The 27406-nt window shown below is 37.9% G+C and overlaps 1 protein-coding gene across 1 annotated transcript in view; it reads right to left on the bottom strand.

Annotated features, from left to right (window-relative positions):
• LOC123611420 (ceruloplasmin-like) overlaps positions 1 to 26013 on the bottom strand; it is a 29459-nt gene extending 3446 nt beyond the window's left edge. Inside the window, exons 1-17 of the mRNA XM_045503316.1 lie at positions 25768 to 26013; positions 24380 to 24630; positions 22733 to 22945; positions 22059 to 22229; positions 21001 to 21243; positions 18193 to 18358; positions 16279 to 16409; positions 15781 to 15921; positions 15055 to 15266; positions 13227 to 13377; positions 12369 to 12581; positions 11051 to 11258; positions 10116 to 10249; positions 8371 to 8499; positions 6415 to 6521; positions 5259 to 5460; positions 2593 to 2732 (exon numbers count right to left, since the gene is read on the bottom strand). Of these exons, the coding sequence (XP_045359272.1) occupies positions 2593 to 2732; positions 5259 to 5460; positions 6415 to 6521; positions 8371 to 8499; positions 10116 to 10249; positions 11051 to 11258; positions 12369 to 12581; positions 13227 to 13377; positions 15055 to 15266; positions 15781 to 15921; positions 16279 to 16409; positions 18193 to 18358; positions 21001 to 21243; positions 22059 to 22229; positions 22733 to 22945; positions 24380 to 24630; positions 25768 to 25922 (2967 nt within the window). The 5' untranslated portion in view covers positions 25923 to 26013. The remainder of the gene's footprint in view (positions 1 to 2592; positions 2733 to 5258; positions 5461 to 6414; positions 6522 to 8370; positions 8500 to 10115; positions 10250 to 11050; positions 11259 to 12368; positions 12582 to 13226; positions 13378 to 15054; positions 15267 to 15780; positions 15922 to 16278; positions 16410 to 18192; positions 18359 to 21000; positions 21244 to 22058; positions 22230 to 22732; positions 22946 to 24379; positions 24631 to 25767) is intronic.
• Positions 26014 to 27406: the final 1393 nt, after the last annotated feature.

Raw genomic sequence — 27406 nt, 5'->3', positions numbered from 1 at the left:
TCTTTGATTTCCTCTTATCCACACAACACTCGGCATGGTTCTAGAAATGTCAGAGGCATTTGCTGAACTGAACTGATCTGAACTGAACATCAAATGTACTGTAAAAAAAAAACTATAACCAGAGCTTAAATCTCTCTCTTTTGTTCTAATTTTTAAAGTGTCTAATATAAACAGTTATGAATAACAAGCCTAATACCTAGGCTTTTCCTTCAAAAATACGGGGAATGTAGATGGAAGTATAGGAAGGTCATGAGATTGTTGAGCCTGGGTGGTGGGTAAAGGAATTCATTATATTATTCTGTCTACTTTGTCATATAAAATCCCCCAGAATAAAAAAAAAAAAAATAGCTTTAAAGCCAAAACAAATAGGTTCGAGAGGAATACATTTGTTCATTAAAGGACAGAAAAGAAAGCAGCACACCAATAAAGCTTTGTGCAAATCAAGTCAAGCGCATTCGTTCAATTAGTCTAACAGGCCCTGAGCAATAAAGAAACCACAAACATAATACACATCTGGAATCCAGGAAAGCTTTATCTGAAACTTTTATCGATGCCAAAAAATGGACTGTGTTATGCCAAGTGGCTAGACTAAATGTTTCTGGTGTCAAATGCATAATTAGCCCTCAATTGTGCATTAATATTTATCTAAGAGATAAGGATGAAGAGCTAAAGAAAATTCTCCCTAAGCAAATACATGACACTGACTTGGACACTGCAAAGGGGAAGGGTAAAACTCAAAATGTAATAAATTAGAGAAATGGCCAGGCAAAAGTGGTCAGTAAAGAAATAATTGTAAAGAGGATGACTTGTGGGGTGGGAGAAAGCAATTCTGACAGATATAAAGAGACTAAGACTACATAAAGTGGAAAAAGATGGAGATAATTATAAAAAAACAAGTTACCATAAAGTCAATTATCACCTAATTCCACATTTTTATTTTCTTAACAAATGCCGAAGGAATGATAGATGTAGTTACCATTTGTAACTCCCACTGTAAAATTCGATTCCAGCAAGAATCATCAATGAATCCTTCTTAAAGCTACAAGGTGAAATACAGTTGGAGAATAAAATATGTAAAAAAAATTCACTTCACAGATTACTTATTAATTACAAGAGGAAGGTGATACTCTTATTTTTTAATGTTTATTTTTGAGAGAGAAAGAGAGAAAGACAGAGTGTGAGTGGAGGAGGGGAAGAGAGAGAGGGAGACCGAGAACCTGAAGCAGACTCCAGGCCCTGAGCTGTCAGCACAGAGCCTCATGCAGGGCTCAAACCCATGAACTGTGAGATCATGACCTGAGCTGAGTTCAGATGCTTAACCAACGGAGATACCCATGCCCCAAGATAATACTTTTAAAATGGAGAGAAAGGGTAGGCATCACCATAATAAAGTTATCAAAAAAGCCTCATCAGTGTCAGCACGTATTGACATCATGCACCTCCTGATGTGATGCCTGTGAAGCACATAATATCACATATGCAGTGTCCATGTCAAGAATGTTTAACATGGATCCAATTATGAGGAGACCATCAGACCAAGGTAGAATATGGGACATTTTATAAAACTGGCCTGGACCCTCCAAGAATGAAATGGCATGAAGGATTGAGAAAAAAAAATAAAGGTCTCTTCTTTTAGGAAAGATAAGACAATGACAACCAAATGCTATGTATAAATAATTAGATCCTGGTTTAAAAAAAAAAAAGTTATAAAGAGCATATTGGGGACTATTGGGGATATTGGGGATATTTGAATGGACCATATGTTAGCTTATATTACTGAATTAATGTTAACATTGGAGGCGTGATAGTGTTATTGTGGTGGGGCAGAGATTCTCCTTAGTATTAGGATGCATATGGCTTTAGTATTTAGGGGTGAAGAGTCGTGATGTTTGCAATTTACCTTAGTGAAGGAATGATAGATGTAGAAAGTTACCATTTGTAACTCCCACTGTAAAATTTGATTCCAGCAAGAATCATCAGTGAATCCTTCTTAAAGCTACAAGGTGAAATATGATTGGAGAATAAAATATGTGAAAAAAAAATCACTTCACACATTACTTATTAATTACAAGAGGAAGGTGATACTTTTATTTTTTAATGTTTATTTTTGAGAGAGAAAGAGAAAGACAGAGTGTGAGTGAGGGAGGGGAAGAGAGAGAGGGAGACAGAATCTGAAGCAAGCTCTGAAGTTTGGTTCAGAAAACTAAGAGAGAGAGAGAGAAAATGTGGTAAGATGTGTATGAGTGTTCAAAGTGTTTTTCTTTTATGTTACTGAGGGTTTGGAAAAAAAAGTTGGGATATAAAGGGTGAAACTAAAGGTGATTATAGAAGTCTTATTTACCTAACAAGTGACACCAGATTAGAGTAATAAAGGCACGTCATGCATTCACAAGCATTTATTGAGTGTTCGTAGGGGACAAAGAGCTGAATGTATAATTATTTACATGCACCTGATATAGTATAGATTGTAGATACTGAATTTCAGTTCTGGCTTAGTCATTTCCTTTCTAGTCCTGTTATCCTGGCATGCTGCCCCAATGACTACTTTACCAGACACCACAATAATTAAACGAAGCTGTCCAGGATTCTTACCGTGTATTCAAAGCTGTGGCCATGAAAGTGAACCGTGTGCAGGTCAAATTCATTCCCCATGCCAATCAGATACCAATTCACTTCATCCCCAACATGGAACGTCAGACCTTGGTTGTTTCCATACATTCTTCCATTAATTGCTGTGGAGGGACACAACTTATTATATTCAACAAAGGTTTTAAATAATGTAGGCTTCTTTTAAAAACACCTTATAGAAGTATCACGGATGTTTTCAGAGGCCATGAGGATTTTAAAGTCAGCCTAAGGAAGCTGTTAAATGTGACCAAGCCATCCATTCATGGATAAGTCTAACTCTAGAGTTTTCCTTGCCTGAAGAAATGAGGCACTGACTTTGCTTTAACATAATTAGGTTGAACTAGAATATTTCACAACTAAGAATACTTGAATTGATGGATACTTAAAGATGTCTACATATTTAAAGTATATTTAAGATGATCACAAGATGCTTTGAAATTGAGTGTGTTCCTCTTTAACTGCTCCAAGTCAGACTTTTGTGATCTGTCACTGGTATGACTAGAATGTCCATTGACTGAGGTCCAGGCCTTTCGTCTTTCCCTCTGTCTAATCCTCTATAGGTGTGGTTTCCAAAGGGTAATAGGAAGAAAATATTAATTTAGTTATATGTGTTTTATAAATATATCCTCCTTTTTTACCCTTCTATTTTGTGTTCATCTTTTGAAATGCCAAAAATGCATTAATGTAAAGGTACAAATACATAATTTATGACCATATATCTATGGAGTTGGGTTCTAATCCTTTTAGCTGATGGAGGGATATTCTAGAAACAACTAGGAGACTCTGCTTTAGACAGTGCTTCTCAGACTTTAATGTGTATGTGGCCTGGCCTATCTTGTTAAAATTCAGATTATGATTTACTAGGTCTGTTTAGCTTGAAAGTCTGCATTTCTAACAAGCTCCCAAGTGATGCTGATGCTGCTATTCCATGGACTATACCTGGAACACACACTCCTAGTTGACTGCCAGAGCTGTCCCTGTGGTTCACAACTATTTCTATTGTTCCCTCACTCAGTGCCCTTGCTGCCTTTAGCACAGTGGTTCTTAAGAGGATTTTGTCCTGCAGGGAACATTTGGCAATGCCTGGGGACATTTTGTGTTGCACAACTTGTGGGAAGGTGTTACTGGCTTCCCAGGGGCAAAGGGTATGGATGCTGCTAAACATCTCACGATACACAGGAGAGCACCCCCAATAGTTATCAGACAGAAAATATGAATAGTGGCAAGCTTGAGAAACCCCAGTTTAGATGGAGTCTAAATTCTTAACAGGCTATTCAAGGTCTTGCACAATCCTGTTGGCTTTCTCTTTTCTTTCTCTCTTAGTTCCTATTCTTCCATCTACACGGAATGTCATTCCCCTGCCTTTCTACTCAACAGACTCCCGTGCATCTTTAAATACTCAACTAGAAAGTCCCCTCCCTTTCATGAAGCCTTTCTTCCAAATTGGAATTTAAAACACAGCACTGTGTTTATATTTCTGTTTCAGCATCCCCCCAAGGTCAGCCTTGCGTTGTAACAATGCACAAGTCTGCTGCCCCTGTGCTGTGAACAACTTGAGAGAGATGCCTCATCTTATGGGCCTTTGTATCTCCTTAGCACTCAGTAGGGAACTCCAAGCCCTCTATGAGGCTTATTAAACGATTATGGGTAGCAAGGATGCAGTCCTTGAGTTAATTTTAAATTTTCTATATATGTTTGGGGCCGGGGGGATGAAGAAATTGAAAAAGATCACATTTGGGTTTGCCTTACTTGAAGATCCTTTATGTAGTCGTACCCCCTAGTTTGCTCAGGTGGAAGGACTGGGACCAGAAGTCTGAGTATGACTATGATTGAGATTGTGTATGTGCTTTTTATTTGAACAATTGTCTCATTACTATGATTCTAGATGGGAGGGAAGACATAAACTGGACATGCCTAATCATAACCAAACTATAGAAGAATTTTGGTTGATGAGCGTGGGGTGTTTGAAAGCTCTGCCTGGTGGGAAAATCAGGTGGGGCCATGTGCTCTCCAGTGTGCCTCAAGCCCCACCTCTACCTGTGTTCATCCCAGTAAAATACTTAGAAATGTGGGTAGTAAAGCCCTTCAGAAATTATAACTGGTATTCTTGGTTTTACATCACCCGCCCACATGGCTCCAGAGGCACTGGAATTTACCACGCTGTTAAGTCTACAGCCCTTAGGCCAGATCCAGCCCACTCACTGCCTGTTTTTCTATGGCCCATGAGTAATAGGTTTAAAGTTCTAAATGGTTGAAAACAAAAACAAAAAAGAATATTTCCTGACATGGGAAAATTATATGAAATACAAATTTCAGTGTCCATAAATGAAGTTTTGTTGGCTTATAGCCACATCCATTTATTGACATCCTGTCTACGGGTAACTCTGTGCTCCATGGCAGAGTAGAAAATAGCTTATGGTAGAGACTGTACAGTTTCCAAGCTTAAATTCTGTACTGTCTGGCCGTTTCTGAAAAATAGTTTGCCAACCCCTGGTCCACATGATCTGCACAACAGCTCTACATGACTATCTTCTCTGAGGTGCTGAGTTTGACAAATGTGAACCTTCATTTTTTCCTTTGTGGAAAACAACCTATGGACCACAGATGATGAGTCAGTGAGTGGACATTACCGTGCATTTGGTTGCTGAGGTAAAAAGTATTATCATTCCTGTCTACTTTGTTTGGTTCTGAAGAATAGGTATTGATGTTTTCTTCAAAGTACCAGGATCTGTTCTCGTCAAAAATCATGAAGTGGAGAACACGGTGAACTAAGGTGGCATTGGCGTTTTTGCGACATACTATCAAAGGACCTACCAGTCCACTGTTAAGATCCTGAAGAGGGAAAGCAAGATTATTAACTGTGCCCAGAACTAAAAATTTCCCCCAACCAGTGAAACGGGTAGAATCAAAGGTTAGTTCTAGTGAGGTCAGATGCTGAGTTTTTAGTTATTAGGATTCTAAGCCTGAGAGTAAAGAGTAAAATGTTTGACATGTTAAATCCTTGATTAAGGAAAAATTGTCATCCCACTCATTCGAGTTGAAGTCTAAAGAGAATAGCTAATTCCTAAAAGGGATTTCAGACACATTCCTCAGTGGATTTAGCTCCATTTTTGAAATTTTAATTAAAAAAAAAAAAACAACACAAAAACAAAACCCAGAGCTTTGCTTTTAATTAGAATTTCTTGGCATTGGAGTTGGTTGGCAGTATAAAGGTCTTGGATCCTTTCTCCTGTGATGCCTCTGCCCCCACAGCCACTTTCAGCTGGGAGCCTTGGTTTGTTTATACTCATTTTGGTTTTGGGTTGAATGTCTGCGTAGATTCTTGTGCTAGGCAGAGAGAGGGCCAAAATAACTAAAAGTTTGGAGAGGAAACTTTTGTTGTTGTTGTTAAATGCAAATAAACTGAACTCCAGAGTTGATGGTTTTAAAAAAATATACATGTGTATGTGTCTATTTCTCATTAAATCAGAGAATTTTAAATTCCATACTTTGTTTTCTGTAATCCAAATCCTAGCCAATGAAACAAAGAGGAGGATATTATTATATTTTCAACTCACAGTGGCATTTCGGAAAGTATCACGAATCTAAGTAATCATAATGCAATGATTTTGCTTGTGAAAAATGCAAACCTATGTAGAATAAAAGCTGAACAGCATTTAGGTTACTTAAAAAGAAAGATTACATAGAACTAAGATTTTTTTTTTAACACAAACAAATTCCTTCTTTCTTCCATTATAATTTCTAAGAGGAGATAGGAGGAAAAGCACGACCTGATTTAAAGTTTACCTTAACCACATCCACAGTTGAATAGTAAAACCAAGGTATGCACTCAAAGTCTTCTGAGGCAGGACCAGCTCTTTCAGGAATCTGCCAAATGTATGTTTGGATCTCTCCTAAAACAGACAAATACGGTGTATATAAACAGAATCTTTTAAAGCATATGTTTTTATGGGAACCCAGATAATGAGCAAACCCTAAAGCTATACAAATATTAGGCAGTGTAGTCCTCGTTTTCTACTCCTGGATCTACTGTTCTTTTTGGTCTTAGCCAATGTGTTTACACTTTCTGAGCTTCTGTTTTCTCATGCACATAAAATGGGAATTTAGGGATTAGACAAGATGATGCAAAATGAAGCCATTGGTGTTGCATTACTTGGGCCACAGGGTGAAGTTGATGTAACCATCACTGCTAGCCATTACAGTCTCAGGGTTACTGAAGCAAAACCTTATAGTGATTTTGTCATTGAAAAATAGCAGTCATTAAATATCTAACTCATTCATTCTGCAAATATTTACCATAGTGAAGATAACTCGGGGTTTGAAATGTGACGGACTTGTTCTGAATTCCAGCTCTGAACCTTCCAATTTATAGATCAAATGTGGCTCTTCCCTGCTCCCAAAGCATTTGCATTAGCCCTACTGACTCTGAATCCTATATTCTTGCCTATTTCAGCAAAGTTCTTTTGGACCTCTCTTCCCACCCCTGCCCCTTGTTGAATGATCTTGCATCTGCCACTTCCAGAGGCTTAAATTAATTTTCCCAAGCACGTCCACTCCTATCCCTAGCCTCCCTGCTTCCAAATTGTTAACAATCAATCTACTTAGTACCAACCCTCCCCTTCCAAAGCACCACACAGTGCCTGGGCACAGCAGGTACTCATAAGTGTTTGTGGAAAGTAGGTAATGTGATCCTTCTCTGACTAATAAGAAGAGTGCTGACTTGCGAACTCCCTTAATAGGAGATTCATGTTGACACCACTATGGGATCATCTCTTTTTTAAAATCAAAAGGGAATATTCCACCCGCCTTCAAAATCTGTCTTTCGTCCCTCTGTCCCACATATCTTCCCTTTCTGAATTTGGCTCTTTAGGTGATACCTTCAATTCCCAGAATTACTTGTTTTGGTGGGCAAATATGGTAGACACTCCAGATGCCCCACTCAGATCCCCTTTAAGAATGAAGGAACGTTTGCTCCATAGGCTGTCTACCCCCTTCAGGATAGCCTTGGGGGAAGAGAGCCACCTCACCCAACCTTGCATGCAATGACAGATGCAGGGACAGAAAGGCCCAATTTTCTCACCCTACCTCAGGACAGCTGAATGCCACCCTATCTTCAGAACTTCTCGGTTGGCTGTGATTTCTGTTGAGGCTGCATCTCTGCCTAACCTCTCCCCCTCCCAATTCTGTTTCCTTCTCTTTCTCTCCATTGCCTTTGATCCCAAGAGCACTATCTGCACACAAATTTTCATTTCAGAGTCTGCTCCTTGGGCATTTATATTAAAAAGCATTTGTTTTTGTATGAGGCATATGGAATGGCATGCTGTATAGTGATGATGCCTTAGAAACGTTAGCACATGAGGTTCCTTACTTCCTCTTAGTGGTTCAATTCTCTCCCCTGCCCCCTCCTTCACACACTACATCTTATATTCAACTCCTACTTTAGCACTTGAATTGGAGAGGTGGAGCATAGAATGAGAATACCTGGCAGCTAGACTGGTGGAGAGCTGGGAAGGAAGGTGGTTCTAGGACAGAATTGTGTAAACTGGGGAGTTTTGCCCATGGCACCCATCCTGGAAGCCAACTCAAGACTTGTGAAAGGAACTTGCTCCCAAACTCCTCTAGAATCTTGTTACTAGTTCACTGGTCTCTCTCATGTAGAACTACACCAGTATTTAAGAAAGAACATTAGCATAGAGTCCTGCATAAAAGCTTTGAAACTGTTCTTTCTCCCAAAGCAGTTACCTGGCTGTGTTGGAACAACAGTGGAATAGTTTGTTTTCACTCCATGAGCATGAATTGAATATGGTCTTGAGGCTTCATTTTTAAAGATAATTCGGAGTTTCTGACCAGGAGTGAGAAATATTATAGGACCTAGGGAATATAAAAAGGAAAATGTTATAATGTTACAATAAATTGTTATTTATTTTAAATTATGAGTCATCTGTCCCCTTAAGTATTTATACAGTGACTTGTTTTTATCCTTTTTCCTTAACACGCAGCCAAATAAAACACACTTTCAACAAACAGATCATTGCTGATTTATAAAACATGTTTTTGCCTGGAAAATTTAAGTCTCTAGAAAACTTATTTTGGTGAGCATCAGTTAATGCCTACAAAAACACACAATTTAGAAGTGAAATCTTTTATATTCTTTCTTGACCAACCTTATCATTGAAACCTTTTATTCTTTCCCCCTTTAGTGGAGAATTAGGAGGAGCTGGAAGGCCTTTTTATTGACCAAGGGTGATTTTTTTTCTCACAGACTGAAGATCCCTTCATTGTACTCTCTCTCCCTTCCATCCAGGTCAAGAACTGGAGGTAAAAAATTTCTTTTAAATCTTCTTTCTATTTAGAGCAGATTATATCAGTGACTAAAAATTCTGGTTTTGAGATGAACTAAGTGGTAAGAATTCTCTTCAAACTTGTGCTATAATTACTGAAATCAAAGCCCTGAAGATACCTGGTGGACACTAGGTGGTACCTAGGGACATCCTTTCTCTGTCCCCATGGCCATCCCACTTTCTCAAACACTATGCTTGTTTTCTCTTTTCCATAAAGTTTTTTCCTTTTTTGTATAAATAATAATGGAATCTAGAGGGTCACATTATGTTATTTATCTTGATGCACTCAGCCAGAATCCTAGTGAAAACTAACAACCTGCTATTACTAATGATAGGAGCCCACCCAATAGTAGTAGGAACTGAATAGCATAGACCTCTTTCTTGGGGTTACAAAGAGGGAAGTTCATGAGGCCAATGAGGAGCCAAGAAGAGTAATAGTTTCTATAACTGCATGTAAATCCATCTTCTCAGGGTCCCACACCAGAAAATAGCCTCCAATAGACAGTCACACAGATATCAAGACCCAAATAAAATTTGGGCATATGGAAATGCCATGTGACTTTTGGAAATACTATGCAACATATGGAAATGTCTTTGGACATATGAAAACATCATGTGACCTCTGGAAATGCTGTGTGCCTTTGGGAGATATTACACGTACATGCATTGGGATGACTTATAATTTCCTTAGCTTTCCTGTCAAGGGTAGAAGAAAGGGCTGTAATTTTCCTCACTTTTGGGCAGAAGATGAAACTAAATATTAACACTTTAAGTGTTTAAGTTAAACACTTAAACAAAGAGGTCCCTTCTTCACTATTGTAGGGCTTCTGGGCTTCAGTTTAGTATCAGTGAAATGATCCCTAATGCTACTTATAAGGTCTCTCTAGAATTCTTGGGTTCTCAGGGTAAGAAGTCAGGTAATCTGAAACTGACCACATTAATTTTCTATGGGTCTCTTCATTTTCTGTGAAACAGCACTTGAATCAATTTGCTTGATTAAAAAACTGCCTATCAACAAATTAGAGTTTGAATTATAGGCACTTTCCTCTGTAAAGGTGGAGGTTGACAATATCCTCACATTTGCAACAGTCTCTAGTGGCTGAAGACAAGAAGAAAAACCTGAAGACCAATCTTATGTGTCAATACCTAGTATATCCAGATGTTTTTCATCTTCACTTCTTTTTGTTTGATTCGTAAATGTGATATCATCATACTGACGGTATATGACTTTCTTGTATTTGGACCCAAGGTATATTTTATCCAAATATATGTTTGTTTTGCTTTATGGAAATAGAAACAAAAACAAAAAAACACACAAAGCTAGTTAATTTAACCATTAAATTAGACAAATTCTCATGTGGAAGGACTCCTTATTGAAATAGCACAACTGATTAATGTCTAGAGGCTTCTTTATCATGGAAAGTAATTCTCCTTCAAAAAAAAAATTAACTCTGGTAAGGTTGTTGGTTATTCACTCTGTACTTCAAAACATATTTTCAGGATGAAATTTTAGTTTTGATAAACGAATAAATAGTGTAAGTGAAAGTCAGAGAAAGAAATCAAATTTTACACACACACACACACACACACACACACATACAAAATGAGAGTCTTCAGTTTGAGGTTCCCAAAAGAAGAGAGATTGACAGAAACAAATGAAGACAAAAAGAAAATCTGCCAAAGGTTAAATGTAGTTGAAGTTACGTTTATGACACCTCAATGTGGTGAGATTGGATGGTAACACGCCTGAGGAAGATTGGAAGCAAGAAGTGAAAAGAAAGACAGGAAGAAACAGAGCATAGAAAGAAGTAAGTGACGCAGATATTTAGGAGGACTTGAAGGCACTTATAATTGAAGGAATGACACACGGATAGTCTGTGAAGTTATTTGCAGTGGAACACATCCTAAGCACATGCATGCCTCACACATACCATGTACACACGCCTGTCACACACATGCACGCCATACGCACAAGGCACACCAGACAAACACACAATGCGTGCACACACACGCACATGTGTGAGACAGAAAAAGTAAGGTTGGGGGACTCCAGAATGAACCCTTCCGGGTTAGGGCCATACTTCTCTCCTTGTAAATGCTGCAGTTGTTTCTCCCACTTCCTGCTGGGAGAATAATCCCACTCAGTTTCCTTGGCTGCGATATAAATTGTTTTCTCTTCCTCATACTGTGTTTGATCAGGGTTTGCCTCCGAACACTGCCTCACGTGGTATTTATGTTTCATGCCTCCTAGATAGTGCTCTGTTGTCATGCAAACCACATTAAAAGTTCCTAGAGGCAAGTAAGAAATGAGTGGGTAAAGCTCTGCGTTCAGATTTCTCTGTGAAGTCATCTATAGGATATAGACCCCCAAACGTAATATAGTAAAACAGTCCACTTATTTGTTTTCCATTAATTTCACAGATACTTATTTATCTTGATGCCAGGCATAGTTCTAAACATCAATGAACAAAACAGTTAAAAATCCTTGTCCTTAGGGTTTATTTTGCTGGGAGGGTGGTAAGCAATAAACACGGCAGGTAACCTTGATGGAGTTGGAAGCTGATAAGAGCTATGGATTAAAGAAGGCAGAACAGTGTAAAGAGGAATGAGAATCCAGGGTGAGGCAGAGAGGGGCAGGGGGGAGCTCAAGAGTGAAATTAGCATTATTCTATAGGATGATCAAGGGTCGGCCCTGACACCCCTAACAACTTTCTGATATGGGGTGACTTTTAAAAAATTTTTGGGGGCGACTGGGTGGCTCAGTCGGTTGAGCGTCCGACTTCGGCTCAGGTCATGATGTCGCGGTCCGTGAGTTCGAGCCCCGCGTTGGGCTCTGTGCTGACAGCTCAGAGCCTGGAGCCTGCTTCAGATTCTGTGTCTCCCTCTCTCTGACCCTCCCCCATTCATGCTCTGTCTCTCTCTGTCTCAAAAATAAACGAAAAAAAATATTATTAAAAAAAAAATTTTTTTTGCCGTCAACAATCAACCTCACTGAAGTGAAAACATTTCCCTACAGAGCAAAGGCAGAGAGAAGACAGGAACAGAAGGGAGGCCTGGGAAACAAATGCACAGAAGAGTAAGAAATGGAGAATAGAATAGAATGAAAACAAGTTCAAATTCTTCAAGGCATCTTCATTGCTTTTGAGGAGTGTGGGTTGATTTTGAGGAGTGAGGAGTCTGGCGCCCAAGAAGAGAAAACTGAGAGGGGTGAAGGCTATTTTTATGTCCTGGAAAATGATATACTACTGCTCCTATAAATTAAATGGAGCAGGGGAAAGGTTTTTTAAGCATTTGTATGCGTTCATTTTTTTCTGTACAAACAATATTCACTTCATGTAAAGACACTGTTTTTCAAAATTTGGACATGTTTCTGTCTGAAAGAGAATATCCACTACTTACCTAAGGAATCTGGTGTCATAGAAAGTGTCTGGGAAATGTGGGGAAACAGAGGGATGGTGTCATCCCTTGATCCTAAGGAAGTGAAGGTATTTCCTGAAAAATATATTCCATGTAAGTCTTTTTCTGATCCCACACTAAGAACATGCCATGAAATGTGGTCTCCTAAGCACATATCCAGTCCGGGCAGATTTCCGTACATGTATCCATTTATGGCTACAAGACATTTGTGACAAAGAAAAGAATATTTAACTTATTGTAACTTGCCATCTCTTGAAACTCAGTGAAGGACTAATCATAAAGCAGCTCATTCATGTAAGAATCTCAAGATTGAGTTAAACCCCTTCTTTTAGACTTAAGGCAACTAATGCCAAAGAGGCGATTATTTGTCCAGTGTCATTAAGCTAATATTGAGAGCAGTTCAGATCAGAGTCTACGTCTCTAGATTCTAGACCAGTCCTTTCCCCCTATACCTGCAGTCTTCAAAAACCAACCATCCAACCAACCAACCAACCAACCAACCAATCAACTAACTAACCAATTCAATAAACATTCCACCCACCTATACCACTAATTTGGCAGTAGAAAAATACATGAATTTTCTGTCTCACATCTAGTAATAGCTAAACAATATAGTGCACCAAAAAGGCATTGTTAAATATTTAGTAAATTGAATTTAACATAATCATTTTAATAGTTAATACTTTGGGGGGAAATTAACTTTAAAAGAAACATGAAACATAGTAGCCAAAACTCTGGGGGGAAAATGTTTGTCTCTCTTAAACAATCCATAATCCTTTAGGCTCAATGAAATTAAACAACTCTTAATACATTTGTCTTATAAACTGAATGTTCCCTTACAGTGCATCTGGTTAGACTCTTGGAAGTCTGGATCCTCTTTATCCACATTTTCAGGCTCTGTAGTGAATGTTCTGATATTTTCATCTAAGAGATAACTTTTATTTTCATCAAATATTGTGGCGAGCAGGTAAAACTCTTTGTCTTTTCCCTTCTGTGGATGAGAATAGAAAAAGGAATAGATGTGAAATATAGTCTATATACAACGTCTAGTCAAATAGTTGATCTGTACATAGGATTTCCTATATAAAGGGATTTGTATACTTCTGAAAAAATCCACTTATGGACATTTTATATAAAGGCATGAATCCCAGTGAATGGATTTATCACAGAACTAAGAAGTTAAGAATTATCTACAGCTATTTGCATTTAAAGCTTTTTCTCTGAACTTATAAAGCCCTACATCTGAACTTCATAAAATTAAACTGTGTGATCATAGATGTGTATAGCGGCTTTTCATGAGATGCTTTGTAGAAAGTAAGTAAAATGTTTTCAATTCTGGAACGTCTGAATTCTTAGCATTTATGAAGAAGTTCATGAAGTTTATGAAGAAGTCTGCATTCTTAGCATTTATGAAGAAATTAAATTTGTACACATATTTATATTTTTGTATAAATAGGAAAATTATATGTACGGTAAGAATGATGAGACTTGAAACACTTTCATTATGTGGATGCCTATTAATATATAGTCTCATTTTTAAGTAAAATATACATTCAATTATACATATATTTATTTGGAGGGATTTATTAGGCTTTATTACCTTATAAATTATAAGAGAAGATAATACAATAAAAATGCAGAAAAATGCAAAAAAGAAATTGGATATTAGTTCACTTTGAGTGAGGAAGAAGGGAAATTCATTCCTCAAGCATGTATTGAGAACCTGCTACAATGTCAGCGAGGGGCTGTGGTTGTTCCAAAAAAATTAATAAAACCTTGTTATGATTTCAAGAAAGTTATAGTGTAGTGGGACAGAAAATCCAGTAAGCATAATTGCATAGATAAGTTTTCCAACAGAAACATACACAAGGAACTATGGTAACCTGCAGTGAATTAGTGCATTAGTTAGTGAATATTGTGTGAAGGGCAGGAAGAGACCTTCAGTCTGAGTTTTAAAAATGTCTCCCGTTTCAGCAGGTAAAGGAAGAGGGCAAAATCAAAGAGATGTGAATTAGACTCTCTTCCCCAGGAACTACAAGCTAATTTTGCAGTGGAGCCAGAATTGTGTGTGCAGGTGGCAGGGAAGGAGGCATGGATTTGGAGGGATCAACAGGGCCTCGTATGTTGACTTCTGAGGCAACAAACTATAGAATGATTTTTCGTGTGGAGACTGCTATAGCTGGATTTGGAAGGAAGGGTTGTGGAGCTAATTTGAAGCAGAATGAGAGTGGAAACAGGAGTCAGGAGGTTAAAGAAATTCAGAAAGAGGAGATGGTGCCTCAAAAAAGGCAGGGGTATTGGGAGTTTGGTGACTAATACTGAAGGTGAGAAAGGAGTTGTTGATGGAAGTCCTGGGCTGGGTGATGTCACTAACTAAGAGACAGAGTGGAGGAAAAAAGGCTGATTTACAGGAGAGAGGGGCAGGTAGTGGTTGTCCAGAGTGAGATAAAGAGTTAAAACAGTCAAGTGGAATTAGAGGTATCTGGAACATGGTAGGGGAACATCGGGCAGGGGAAGATACAGGTCTGGAGTTAAGAAAAGGATAGAATTGGGAGAATCAGCACACAGAAGAAATTGAAACTGTTGATTGCCACATTGCTTTTCCCCTGCAGTTCTGTCTCAGGCAACCTCTCACCAAGGCATATCCAGACATAGTTCCGTGACTCACCTGTTTGCCGTCTTCTCCGAGACTTCCATTTCTGCACACAACAAGAGGCCCTACAAGGCCAGTGTTGATGTCTATTGTCATATTTACTGAGGAATAGTATAACCAAGTCAGGCAGTTGGGATCCACGGAGGTAGGACCTACATCTCTTGGAACTTCCCATGTATAGACAAATGTCATGCCAGGATTTACATGTGAGGAGGGTGGAGGGATACCTAGTAAGAAATAAATATTTGTGAAATAGGACCTAACACCAGAAAGACCCGGGTCTAGACTGTGAGATCTCTGTGAGCAAAGACTATATCTTGCTTACCTCATAGCACCTTGGGTAGCAGTTGAAAGCTGTTAGGGATGGATTACTGCCATAATAAGGACACAGAGCTGTTATGATGTGAAAAGTGGGCTCATAATGATTTTAGGAAAAATTTTCTTTTCTTTTTATCTTATTTTTCAAATTTACTTGAGAGAGAGTGCACGTGAGCACGCACTTGTGTGAGTGAGCAGAGGGGCAGAGAGAGAGAGAGAGAGAGAGAGAGAGAGAGAGAATCCCAAGCAGGCTCCATGCTCAGTGCAGAGCCTGCTGCGGGGCTCAATCTCATGACCCTAGCAGAAATCAAAAGTTCGAGGCTCAACCAACTGAGGCACCCAGGCGCCCAGGAGGAGTTTTATTTTCCAAATGACATTCTACTGCAGTATGGCTTGCTTGGACCTCCCTTGAACTATACTTACCTCCTCCAGGTGTTTCGTAGAATGAGCCCTCATTGCTCTTGTTGTAACGTAGTCCATGAGGATGAATGCTGAGTGGCAGGGAAGCATTGTTATAAAAAGTGATCTTGATGGTCTGTCCCACTTCTGCCTTAATGACAGGGCCTAGAAACCAACAGAATTAGTAGTTGTCCTTGGTTTTCACAAACACAATTGTCAGGTATGTTACTTGAGTAAGTTTCTTTTAGGAACAAATTAAAGAGATGATGTCATGAACCAGAAACGCTTCCAACTTCAAGAGCTCTAGATGATGCAGGGTCTTTTTAGAAAGTCACTTTGGATCATATGAATATATTAATCTTATTGGATGTATAGAAACAAAAGAATATAGTTTAGAATTGTGTGAATCAGAATGTATTGTTTTCATAAGGTTATAAGATGACAGCTAAAATTTCTATTTTGATTGCACAGAATATGTACAAACAGTGTTTATAACCCTGCAAACTATGAATAGAATTTTACCAAGGATTCCAAGGTGCTTTTCTCTTGCCTTCTGTGTTCGGAAGGAAGCATCTGTGTATTCACGGTAAACTATTTTTTTGTAAGATCCTCCAATTCTGGTTGGGCTTTTTTCAAAATATACCTGGGATTCACTGTGCAGAGAAAATAGATACACAAAGACCTTTCAAATTAACAGTGATCATGTGAAAAGAAAGTAAGAATCTACATATATCTGGTTTAAAGTACTTGCAATTTATTTATAAAAGCAACACATATTAATTTTAGAAAATTTGAAAAATGAGAAGAAATACGATGAAAATTTTTTAAATCTTCATAATCCCATTATCTACATATAATCACTGTCAACATTTTCCATGGATTTCTTTTCAGCCTTTTATCTATGCATGGGTATTTTTGTCTACCTGGTAGTTCACACTTTCTACTGGAATAAAAGACATTCTTTTTCAGTCAGGTAGTAACAAACACTACTTTTTAAACAACTATGTGCAGAGATGCTAGAATATTAAGATGAGAGATGTCATTCTTATTTTTAAATGTTATTATGATAAAATTAAGTTGGGTCCCCTGAGAAAAAGTATTCCCTAGCAGTGAAGTAGTGACTTGTCATACTAAGACATCAGAGAATTTCATAGCCAGGACGATCAAGCAAGCTGAAAAAAAAAAAAAAAAAAAAAAGAAATCTACTAATTCATACCTATTTTAGTTAATATATAATGAGAGTTGGACCTAACTCTGAATCTAATTTTTTCTCTAAGCCCAGATATCTAACAATTAATATAAAATTTCCATTACACAGATTGAGTAATTTGTTGATGAGCACTTAAAATATAACAAAAAATATTCACTTGATATAACATTCTTAGTTTTCTCAAATTTTCTGTAAGCAAGTTGGAAAAAAATAAATATCATGGGAAATAGTTCTTGGTGGTTTTAGAACTTGATATTTTCTGACATATAACTCATTCAACAGACCAGAAGGGTTAAAACTCCTATAATCTTTGGGGTGCCTAGGTGGTTCAGTTGGTTGAGCATCCAACTTCAGCTCAGGTCATGATCTCGTGGTTCATGAGTTTGAGCCCCATGTCAGGCTCTGTGCTGACAGCTCAGAGCCTGGAATCTGCTTCAGATTCTGTGTCTCCCTCTTTCTTTGCCCCACTCCTGCTCATGTTCTGTCACTCTGTCTCTCAAAAATGAGTAAACATTAAAAAATTTTTTTAAATAAATAAAACTCCTGTAATCTTTGAATTGGTAAATATAAAAGTCAGAAAGACTTTTTGTGTACTTTTAAACGCTGATGCCACAGTAATGTATTTTGGTCTTAGTTTGGGTCATTAAAAAAGCAACCGGTAATATAGTCTTAGGTGTTATTAAATAAAAAATATTTATAAAATGTGACTTAAGAATGCCACAGGAAAGAATTTTTAAAAAATAATTTAAAAAAGAATTTCATTTCTTCTTTTAATTAAGAAATTAAATTCTTAATTTTAAAAGAATTAAAAAAAATAATTTCACAGGAAATTATTTAATTATGCCTTTAGACTTAGCAAGAAAGTATAAATTATACATGGCAACTTTTTGAATCTTTGTAAAATTGTTATTGATGACATTATCCACTATGTCTCATAATTATACATAATAAATCTATTTTAAAATTTAGTGCTAAGAAAAAACAATGAGCAAGTATGTTTTACTTTGCACTGGCTGTCAAGACACAGGCAAAATAGAGAACTATTTTGTGTAGTAGTGATCCTTCGACTCAATATTTTCTAATTACCCATATAATTATTTGTCTACTTTTATTTTATCAGTACCTTTTTATTATAAGTTACTTAAATCCTTTTTAAGAGTAGCTGGTTATGAAAAAGTTCAATTATCTTTATTTAACCATAAATATTTTAATCCCTGAGTGATTACCTTCCAGCGGCTGTTAAATTTTTTTTAGTGAAGAGATTTATACCAGATGGAGCATAGTTCCAAACAATTTCTTCAGCAGCAATATAGTAATGTATAATACGTGTCCCAGTAACATCTATTGAAGGTTTGTGGCAATTCATTACATTGAAAAAGGCCTGCATGCTATCTGAAAAACAGTAAACCCAAGTAGAGAATGTTATTAAAACATTTTTCTTATTCCATATATATTTTGTATTTTAGTCAATAATATTGCAACGTCTCCTTTTTTGAGAAACTCAAGGCATTTTACTTCCAGACTCTGTGTAAAAACCTAAAATGTATGAAGCGAGTACAAAAAGCAGGATGCAAAGATGAATGTTAGAGGAACATATATTACCAAAGAATAATAATCACCATTGGACCAAGCCCTAGAAGAAGATGGCATCTGTGTACCAAGAAGAATTTGAGAGTCTATTTGGCCAAAAACATCTTTCCTCATGGGTATAAAATTACTACCATCAGTCACAAATGAATTAGTTGATTTATTAGATTAACTAGTTGGCAGGCAGAAAGAAAATTAAGGCAGGAACATTTCCATGAAGGCATCAGTCCTGTGCTTTGATTTCAGAGCACTGTCAGTGGCAGTGTAAATTAGGGTAACTTTTTGGAAGGCAATCTGACAGAACTTGTTGAAATTAAACACCGTCCAGTATATAATTTCACTTATTGGTAGTCAACTAAGAAAAATATTTGCATATACATAAAAAGATACAAATAAAATGTGTAAATTATAAAATTGGTGATAAGCCAAAAAAGTGGAAGCAATTCAAATGCCAATCAGTAGGTAAATGATTAAGCAATTCAGGATACATTCCCAGTATGGAAAACTATACAACAATTTAAAAGAATAAGTTAGATGTATGGGGAACGTCATAGAAAAAATTTCAAGAAATGTTATAGAAAAGATTGCAAATAGTAGAAAATTATATGCAATATGAACTATTTATGTCAAACAAAACACAAAATATAGCTATGTATTTTTGTTTCTACATGTTCATATACATTATGTGAAAATGCATAGGAAACAGGTTTCCAAGTATTCGTACCCAGGGTGTAATGTCTGGGAGGGGCAAGGATGGTGATGGGAGGGTTGGACTAACGGTGTGTTCTTAAACGCTCTACAGACAAAAAACACAACATTTGATTTATTTGCTAATTTTTGTGGTCTAAACACTCCCACTGTGGGCAGTCTGAAGTTACCAAGAGTTTGCCAGTTGGCTGACTTAACTCTCAGCCCTCTTGAGCTAGCACAAGCTGGCCCACATACATCACATTAGACTTTCACTCTTTCTGCCTGCTGTCTCCCACCTAATCCTCGCCCCACCTCTTTCCTTCCCCTTTCTGTCCTTCCTTTCTTTCCAGCAAAAGTCTACCCATGTATCCTTGTAATTACTAATAACATAAAGTAAAATTTTAAATAAATTTTAAACACTTTTAAAAGAGTGGAGGTAAATTTTTAAAACCACACACAATTCTAGGACTCAGAAAGAGATTGATTAAACACACGAAAAGCTATAGAGTCAATCAAATCAGACAAGGAACTCTAAGAAATTTCTTCAGTTGTGCTTAGGGCCAACCCTATTCTTTCAGCAGAGTTGAGGGCCAGACCTGACTTGAAGACACCGTCTGCAAAGTAAATAACTAGGAAGAGTGGGGCTGAGTGTACATTTTCACATGAAAATGATATTCCTTTCTGAGAAACTTTTTTTAAAATTTCTTTAAACTTTCATTTATTTTTGAGAAACAGAGAGATAGAGTGTGAGCCAGGGAGGGGCAGAGAGAGTGAGAGACACAGAATCTGAAGCAGCCTCCAGGCTCCGAGCTGTCAGCAGAGCCAGAGCCCGATGTGGGGCTCGAACTCACGAACTGTGAGATCGTGACCTGAGCCGAGATCAGATGCTCAAACAACTGAGCCACCCAGGTGCCCCTCTAAGTGAGAAACTTCTAATCATTAAAGTTGATCCTTGAGTTACAGGAACTTCATGGGGTTCTCTTTCCCATAGCCCTAGGAAGGCCACAGCATATAACAAATCCTGATAAATACTTGCTGTATACTTGTTTAAGTAATTAATTGAAGCATGATGCTAACCAAAGGATGAGACTTAGAAAAAGATGGGTTTTGATCAGAGAAGTAAACCCCATTTTTGTCCAAAAAAAGAAAAGTGAAATTCTTCAGTTCTAATAACAACAATGTTTTTTGATTGAAAGGTAAAACAAAACATTTGCAAGATTATGTGTACAGTTTGATCCTATTTAAGAATAGAAAAGATTAATAACATCATAACTGGCCATCGTGTTATTCAATGGAGACTGTGAATGAAGAGGTAAATAAATGAAAATACGTAGGTTTCCTGAGTTCTGGGTTAGAATCATTTGATCCTACATAATTCCTGGCAATTCTTCTTATAGGGTTTTGTGCAAGTGTTTTAACTTCTTGAAACTTGTTTTCTCAACTAGAAAACAAACAGACAAACGGTAATATGTGCTGACATTCAGGCTTTTCATAAGGCTCACCAACGAATAAATACAAAACTTTTTTTTTGTAAGAACAAAACAAAACATCCTAGTATATCTAAAAGGGTGCGTTTTTATGGAGTTAAGTGTCAGACACCTGGGTTCCAGTTCTAATCCCTTCACCGACTTTCCAAAAGGCAATGCCATCACCTCCCTAGAAATCAGTTTCTCCATTTGGAAGATAAGGCATTCGTGGTGGGTTGTAACCTTGAAAGTTCTCTGAACCTATATTACTTAAAGGTAATAAATCCCTACCATATATCTGGCATCCCAGCTTCCATACTCCAGGGCCCTTGGCCACCATGAAGGCATCTTCCAGTGAGGCAGGGAAGACGGTGATGGTGTCCTTCCTGTGATTCCGAGATATCAGAGTTTGTCCATGCAGATAGAGGGGGTGTGTGTCCAGCACACCACCCATGCCAACAATATACCACTTGACCCTGTCCTCTGAGCACATGGTGAGATTGGGCAGATTTCCATACATGTATCCGTTTATTGCTGAAAACCAACATATACTTTATTTTACTTTATCTATTTTTAAGTAAACTCTACTCCCAACTCAGGGCTCAAACTCACGACCCCGATTATCAAGAGTCACGTGCTCTACCAACTAAGCCAAGAAAACAAATGTGCCTTGGTCTATCACACATGGTAGATCAGGACCACATGCTGTACATTCTGCTTATTTCCTCATTACACAAACCTCACCATGTCAGCGTTCTTCTCACGCATAATCTACCAGAGGATTTGACTTATGTTTTACACACAAAGAGGCTATCAATATCTATATATATCTATATAATCAGAAGTGTTAGAAGCACAGAGATTAGAGGAAAGAGGAGGAAGGTAAGCTGGAAGGCAGAGAGTACAGCTGAGGAGAATAGAATAGAAAGAAGCTAAGTCCCAGAAGGAAGAGAACAAGGATAGAGGTGACTGAGATAACGAGAGCATCTTTTCTGAAAAATCCTATGTAGAAACACATTTTCGTAAAATATCTGGTCAGTTATGTTTTTGTTCTTCCATAATATTTTATTACCTCAAAATTACATCCTTCCTATGTATTTCCCATGCACTTTTGATCAATATCAGACTATAGAAAACCTATGCACCTACCTAACTTTATGTGCTATGACACTTTGCAAACCAGCAAGACTTACTAGATGACTCTTGCATATCAACCAGTGTGCCCTGGGCGAAAAACTGGAAAATGTAGACTCAACCACACAAACTTGAACAAAAGGAAATCACTAAATAGAACCACAGAAGTTAGAATTACAGGATATTATGAATAAGGAAGTTTTCTTTAATCTTACAGTGCATCTGATTGCTCTCCTGGAAGTCAGGATCACTAGTATTTACTTTGCCGGATTCAGTATACTTCTTAATGTTTTCATCGATATACCAGCTATTGCTTTCATTAGTTATAGATAACATCAAAACATAAGACCTGTCGATATTTTTTTCGGTGTCTCCATCCAGTGTGCCTGAAACATAAAGAACAACAAAACTTGCTCTTTGCAATAATTATTTTTGCTGTGAGATAAACTGGTGATTCTAACTGATTCAACTTAAAATATGAAAGTAAAATCTTGCACATCTACAGACAGAACCGTAAGGAACAAAGCATGCAAGGAATAGGCAGACAGCTTCTCATCTTCCTACTTTCTTCCACTCTGCTGATTCAACAGATTTCTGTAGGAGAAAGGGGTCAGTCATTTTGTGCAAAGGTGGCACCAAGTGAAGTTTACCGGGTTTGACTACCATCTAGTGACCAACTTGCGTCACTGAACTTGAACTGGGGCCTCGGACTCACCATCGCCATCTAGTGCTCAGAGTCTGAGAGGGCAGCTTTACTTTCTCGACGGGAGAATCAAGGTCAAAGCAGGAAAAGGGAGCTTATTTGATAGAAAAATTCCACTAGGAGAGCGAGGGAGAGCCCGCTTATTCTGGTTCTATTGCTACAATGAGATTTGAAAAAATATGTTACCTCTTTTACAAGTCAGAATTGGTCCAATAAGACCGGAAGCCACATCTTTTGGAGTGTCTACATGGGAGTGGTAAATCCGTGTCACACAGTTACTGTCATTGGGGCCAGGCCCCTGTTTTTCTTCTACATACCACTTGTAAGTATATTGTGCCCCTGGCTCCAGGCAATCATCTTCCTTTTGCCGGCCCGTAGTATTATCAGGATAGAGAGCACCTAGAAAACATAATCTGCCCTGTGGTCACAATAACTATTGGGCAGCACTGTTTTGAATGTGACTCATGCTTCTCTGTTAAGCCATAAATGTACGTTAATTTGCATTTTTAGAATCAAGTGAGCATTTCTCCCCTCCTCTTTCCGGCTTCCTGTCTCTTCTTCTTTAACTGGCATCCACCTGAATGTCCAGCTTGTCCAGTTTCTAGACTAAAGTGGAATGAGGCAAGCAGCATAATTGCACACCATTATCACCATTATTATGAATTCCAGAAATATTTACTGTGCATCTACTATATGCCTAGACCTTCGATACAGAAGTCAGGGCTCCTGAGTTGCCTTCCCTATTCTCTTCACTGCAAATTAGACTTGGGACCCCAGGCATCGAGAGGCATCCATGTGTCCTCCAAGCAGTCCACTAGAGTGCAAAAGTGGCCCTTTGCATAGCTTACATTACCCTGAGCTATCACCCCAGTTCTGAATCTGGAGGCTTTCTCTTCTTTCTTTCTTCTTTTCCTAGAATTTTGCCTCAGATCTTTATCTCTTGAGGCTGGAGCCCTCATAACTATGAATAAAATTCCTCCATTCAATAGAAGATTTGGAAGCATGGTCAACCGCTCACACATTTACCCGTCTTTCAAGACCCTCCTTTCTCCACGCTGAACACAAAACCTTCTTTGTTGGCTTTTTCTTCCCTTCCTTTTTCCAGCACCATTAGGCAACTGTGAGTGTTGATGTTTGGGAGACAAGATACTGTCTGGAAAATAATGATTGCTCTTGATGCTGATGTTTTCAAGAGGCTAATCCTCATCCATTAGGAAGTGAAGTGAGGTGGGGGTAGAATAGTATTTCTGCTAACCTAACATTTGCTCATGAGTGTCTCCTACCCAAAAAAAAAAAAAAAAAAAAAATATTTGAACATGACCCATGCTTTCTCCATTAAGCCATGGATATAGTTAGTTTGTGTTATTATTATTAGTGAAAAGTATGTTTTCTTTCCCAGGAATTGCAGAAGAGTAGTCACTTATTCAAGATGAGAAAATGAAAAAGGATTGTCTTGGATATAAACATCAGGGGCCCCTGGGTGGCTCAGTCAGTTAAGCGTCCGACTTCAGCTCAGGTCATGATCTCACGGTTCGTGAGTTCGAGCCCTGCATCAGGCTCTGTGTTGACAGCTGAGAGCCTGGAGCCTGTTCGGATTCTGTGTCTCCCTCTCCGTCTGCCCCTCCCCAACTGTTCCTCCCCAACTTGTGCTCTCTTTCTCTCTCAAAAAATGAATAAACATTAAAAAAAATGTTTTTAAAGACATCAAAAGTAAGAGTCTGCATTCATCCCAAACGACTCCTAGTTGATAATTACCCTGCTTTCCCTGATGTAATGGGCTCATACTTTCCATAAACAACAACTCAGAAATGTAAGGTAAGAGAATCCACTTACCTTCATTTTCTTTAGTGTAGCTGAGTCCATGAGGATGGAAACTATAGATTCTTGAAGCAAAATTTTTTACATGTACGTAAATGAAGTCTCCAGTCTCTGCCTTAATTATTGGACCTAAAAATCCCAACCAGGATGGTTTTTCAATGATCGTTTGAAATGTGTCATTAGTATACTGAAAATACAAAGCCTTTTTATAAACAGATCCTATCCTGTTTGGGCCTCGTTGTAGATATACATAGGACTGAAACTCTCTGTAAAAAATAAAGAAACAAAAAGCAAGAACTTTAACATATTTTGACAGGAAAGAAAAAATGTTAAATCAACTGAAACTAGAAGTAAGAAGATTTGCAGTCTGATTTTGATAGACAAAATTCAAGACACTAGAGAAAATGCTAAGGGAGTTTAAAAAAAAAAGGTACTGTAGGCAAGGAGAACGTTTGGAGTATGTGATGAAGAGATCAAATACAAATGTAGCAAGTAATATACATGGCATTTTGGTTTGCAGGACTTACCAAATTTTTTGTACTAAGCCACAAGAAGGTTTCTAACCCCACCTGAAGGGTGCTTTAGATCTCGAGCATTAGATCAATTCTTATGACTTAGAATTATTTACATGTTTAAATGGATTTGTATATTTGTTGGTAGACTTAGGGTCATTTCGCCAACAAACATGGTAAATCAGAACCCTGTCCATAACCTCTAGATTTCTTCCTCCCAATTATTTGAAAAGAGAAATCAATTTTTTACAATTGCAATTTTTGAAATCAATTGCAATTTTTACAATCTCCATCACACCCTCCATATCAGAAGAAAAAATGTTGTTTCGTATCTTGAACACCACACAAACAAAGTTGATGATAATCACAGAATTAGAGATGATCCCTGAAATAATGTTCCATGATGGCAAGAGTGGTGACAATTCTAAAAGGAATAATTTCGGAGTGCCTGGGTGGCTCAGTCAGTTGAGCGTCTGACTTCGCTTCAGGTCATGATCTCACAGCTTGTGGGTTTGGCCTCGTGTCGGGCACTGTGCTGATAGCTCAGAGCCTGGAGACTGCTTGATTCTGTGTCTCCCTCTCTCTCTGCCCCTCCCCTGCTCATGCTCTGTCTCTCTCTGTCTCTCAATAATAAGTAAAGGTTAAAAAAAAATTTTAAAGGAATGATTTCTGATTTCTATCAATATCTGTCTTCTGTGCCATGCTTAGCTAAATAAATAATTAAATGCAAAAACAAAAAACAAACAAAAGAACAAAAGGAAGTGGTTCTAATAACAAATGTGCCCTTAAAGGGTCAATCATGGGAAATTTTTCATCAGCATTTTATCAGTGAATAACAATTATCAACTTTTGTCTCTGATAGCAACTTTTCCCTGCAAAGGCATTACTTACTGATCTTCTGAAAAAGGCTTCCCATTGAGCATATTTTTACCAGTAGGAGCATAGTTCCAAGTGGTTTCTTTGATGCCTATGCTGTAGTGCCTATCTTTGGCCCAACCTGGAGAACTAACAAAAAACAGAAACATTAATGGTAAAAGGGCCTTCATTTTCAAACCCTAAGCCTGGAGAGGCTAAATGAGTGATGCCTGCCTTTCTTTTATAATCCAGGCTTTCTTCCTTTATTTGTATCCATTTACATAAATCAGGGTTGCATAAGAGTCCATCATGTGTTTCATCTACACATACGTCATTTTGGTTCTAAATGCATTTAGTTTTCATTAGTCAGGCTGGGTGAAATGTTGCACAACCAATAGAGAATACTGATTCTTGGCCAGTGTTAGAGCTTGCTTGAATTACTGGGTACATAGGCTACCCAGATCATCTATCATCCCGGGACAATTGTTATCTATTCCTAAATTATAGGAATTGTCTGCAGTTTACTCTCCAGCCTCCACTTTCCCACTGTTCCAGTCCATCTATGTACCATTCCCCGATTCTTCATTATATGTTAATTTTAATAATTTGTTCCTCTAGATGCTAATTTAAATTCCTTGTTATTTAATACTTTACATCATTCTCAAATTTCTTGAGATCGAAGACTATCCATAATCTAGCTCCCAATCTGATATTCCAAGTTCGTCTCCATAATTCGACTTCAGTATCCCTTCTCTCTGGGAAGTTGACTGAGTAGGGACACACAGCAGGGTGGGGAGGAATACCTGAGCACCGCGATCAGACAGCTCTGAGTTTGCATTTTACTTAACTCTGCCACTTACCCACTGTGTAACCTGTGTGTAATTGTGGAGCTCAATTTCTTCACTTATCAAATGATAGTAACAATTACTTTCCCAATTAGGAAGTTGTGAAAATTAGACAAAACAGCATACATTATAGAGGACCTTGGGGAGCAAGGTACACAAGGTACACGCATGAGGAGCCTGGTACACAGTCAGCCTTTAGCAAATGTTATTTACCTTCTTCCTCCCCATTGTTAGAGTGGGCTTTCTGAATTCATCTGATAATATGCACACCCATTCCCCAGCCTGATATTTCCTCCCTCCCCTTCTCCCTTCCTCGTCTTATCCAAATTTTTCCCATTTTTCAAGCCTCCTGAGATTTTACCTCCTCAGTGAAGACTGCCATGATTATTTCGGCCTATAGACACCTCTCTTTCTGAATTCACCAGCTACAGTGTCCAGGGCTGGTAGTTAACCACACAGTTTTGTACTGTTGTTTAAATTTTCATGTACTTTCTTTGCTCCCAACAGATTGTAAATTGTACAGATTTCTTCTTTTTATTCTGTATATCCTCTAGAAATGTCAAGGAATAAATGCTAAATTTTTTTGGAACAAATAAATAGAGTGCCTTTGCCACAGTTATAGTAAGTAAGGAAAGGAACAGGAGTCTTTGCCATTGATTTATGTGTCATCATATATTGGGATATCTGTTACTATTAGACCTTGTTTGAGACTTTCCATTTAGAAAGCCACAGTGCCTTTCAACAGTTAGAGTGGTATTCTGACTTAGGTTTAAGAAACGCACACTTAGGAATATTAAGGCACTGCAATCATATAACATGTATTATTTTGC

Source organism: Leopardus geoffroyi, chromosome C2, assembly GCF_018350155.1.
Source record: "Leopardus geoffroyi isolate Oge1 chromosome C2, O.geoffroyi_Oge1_pat1.0, whole genome shotgun sequence".
NCBI lineage: Eukaryota > Metazoa > Chordata > Mammalia > Carnivora > Felidae > Leopardus > Leopardus geoffroyi.
Note: the sequence above shows the minus strand (reverse complement) of the source record. Positions and strands in the feature narration are given on the sequence as shown.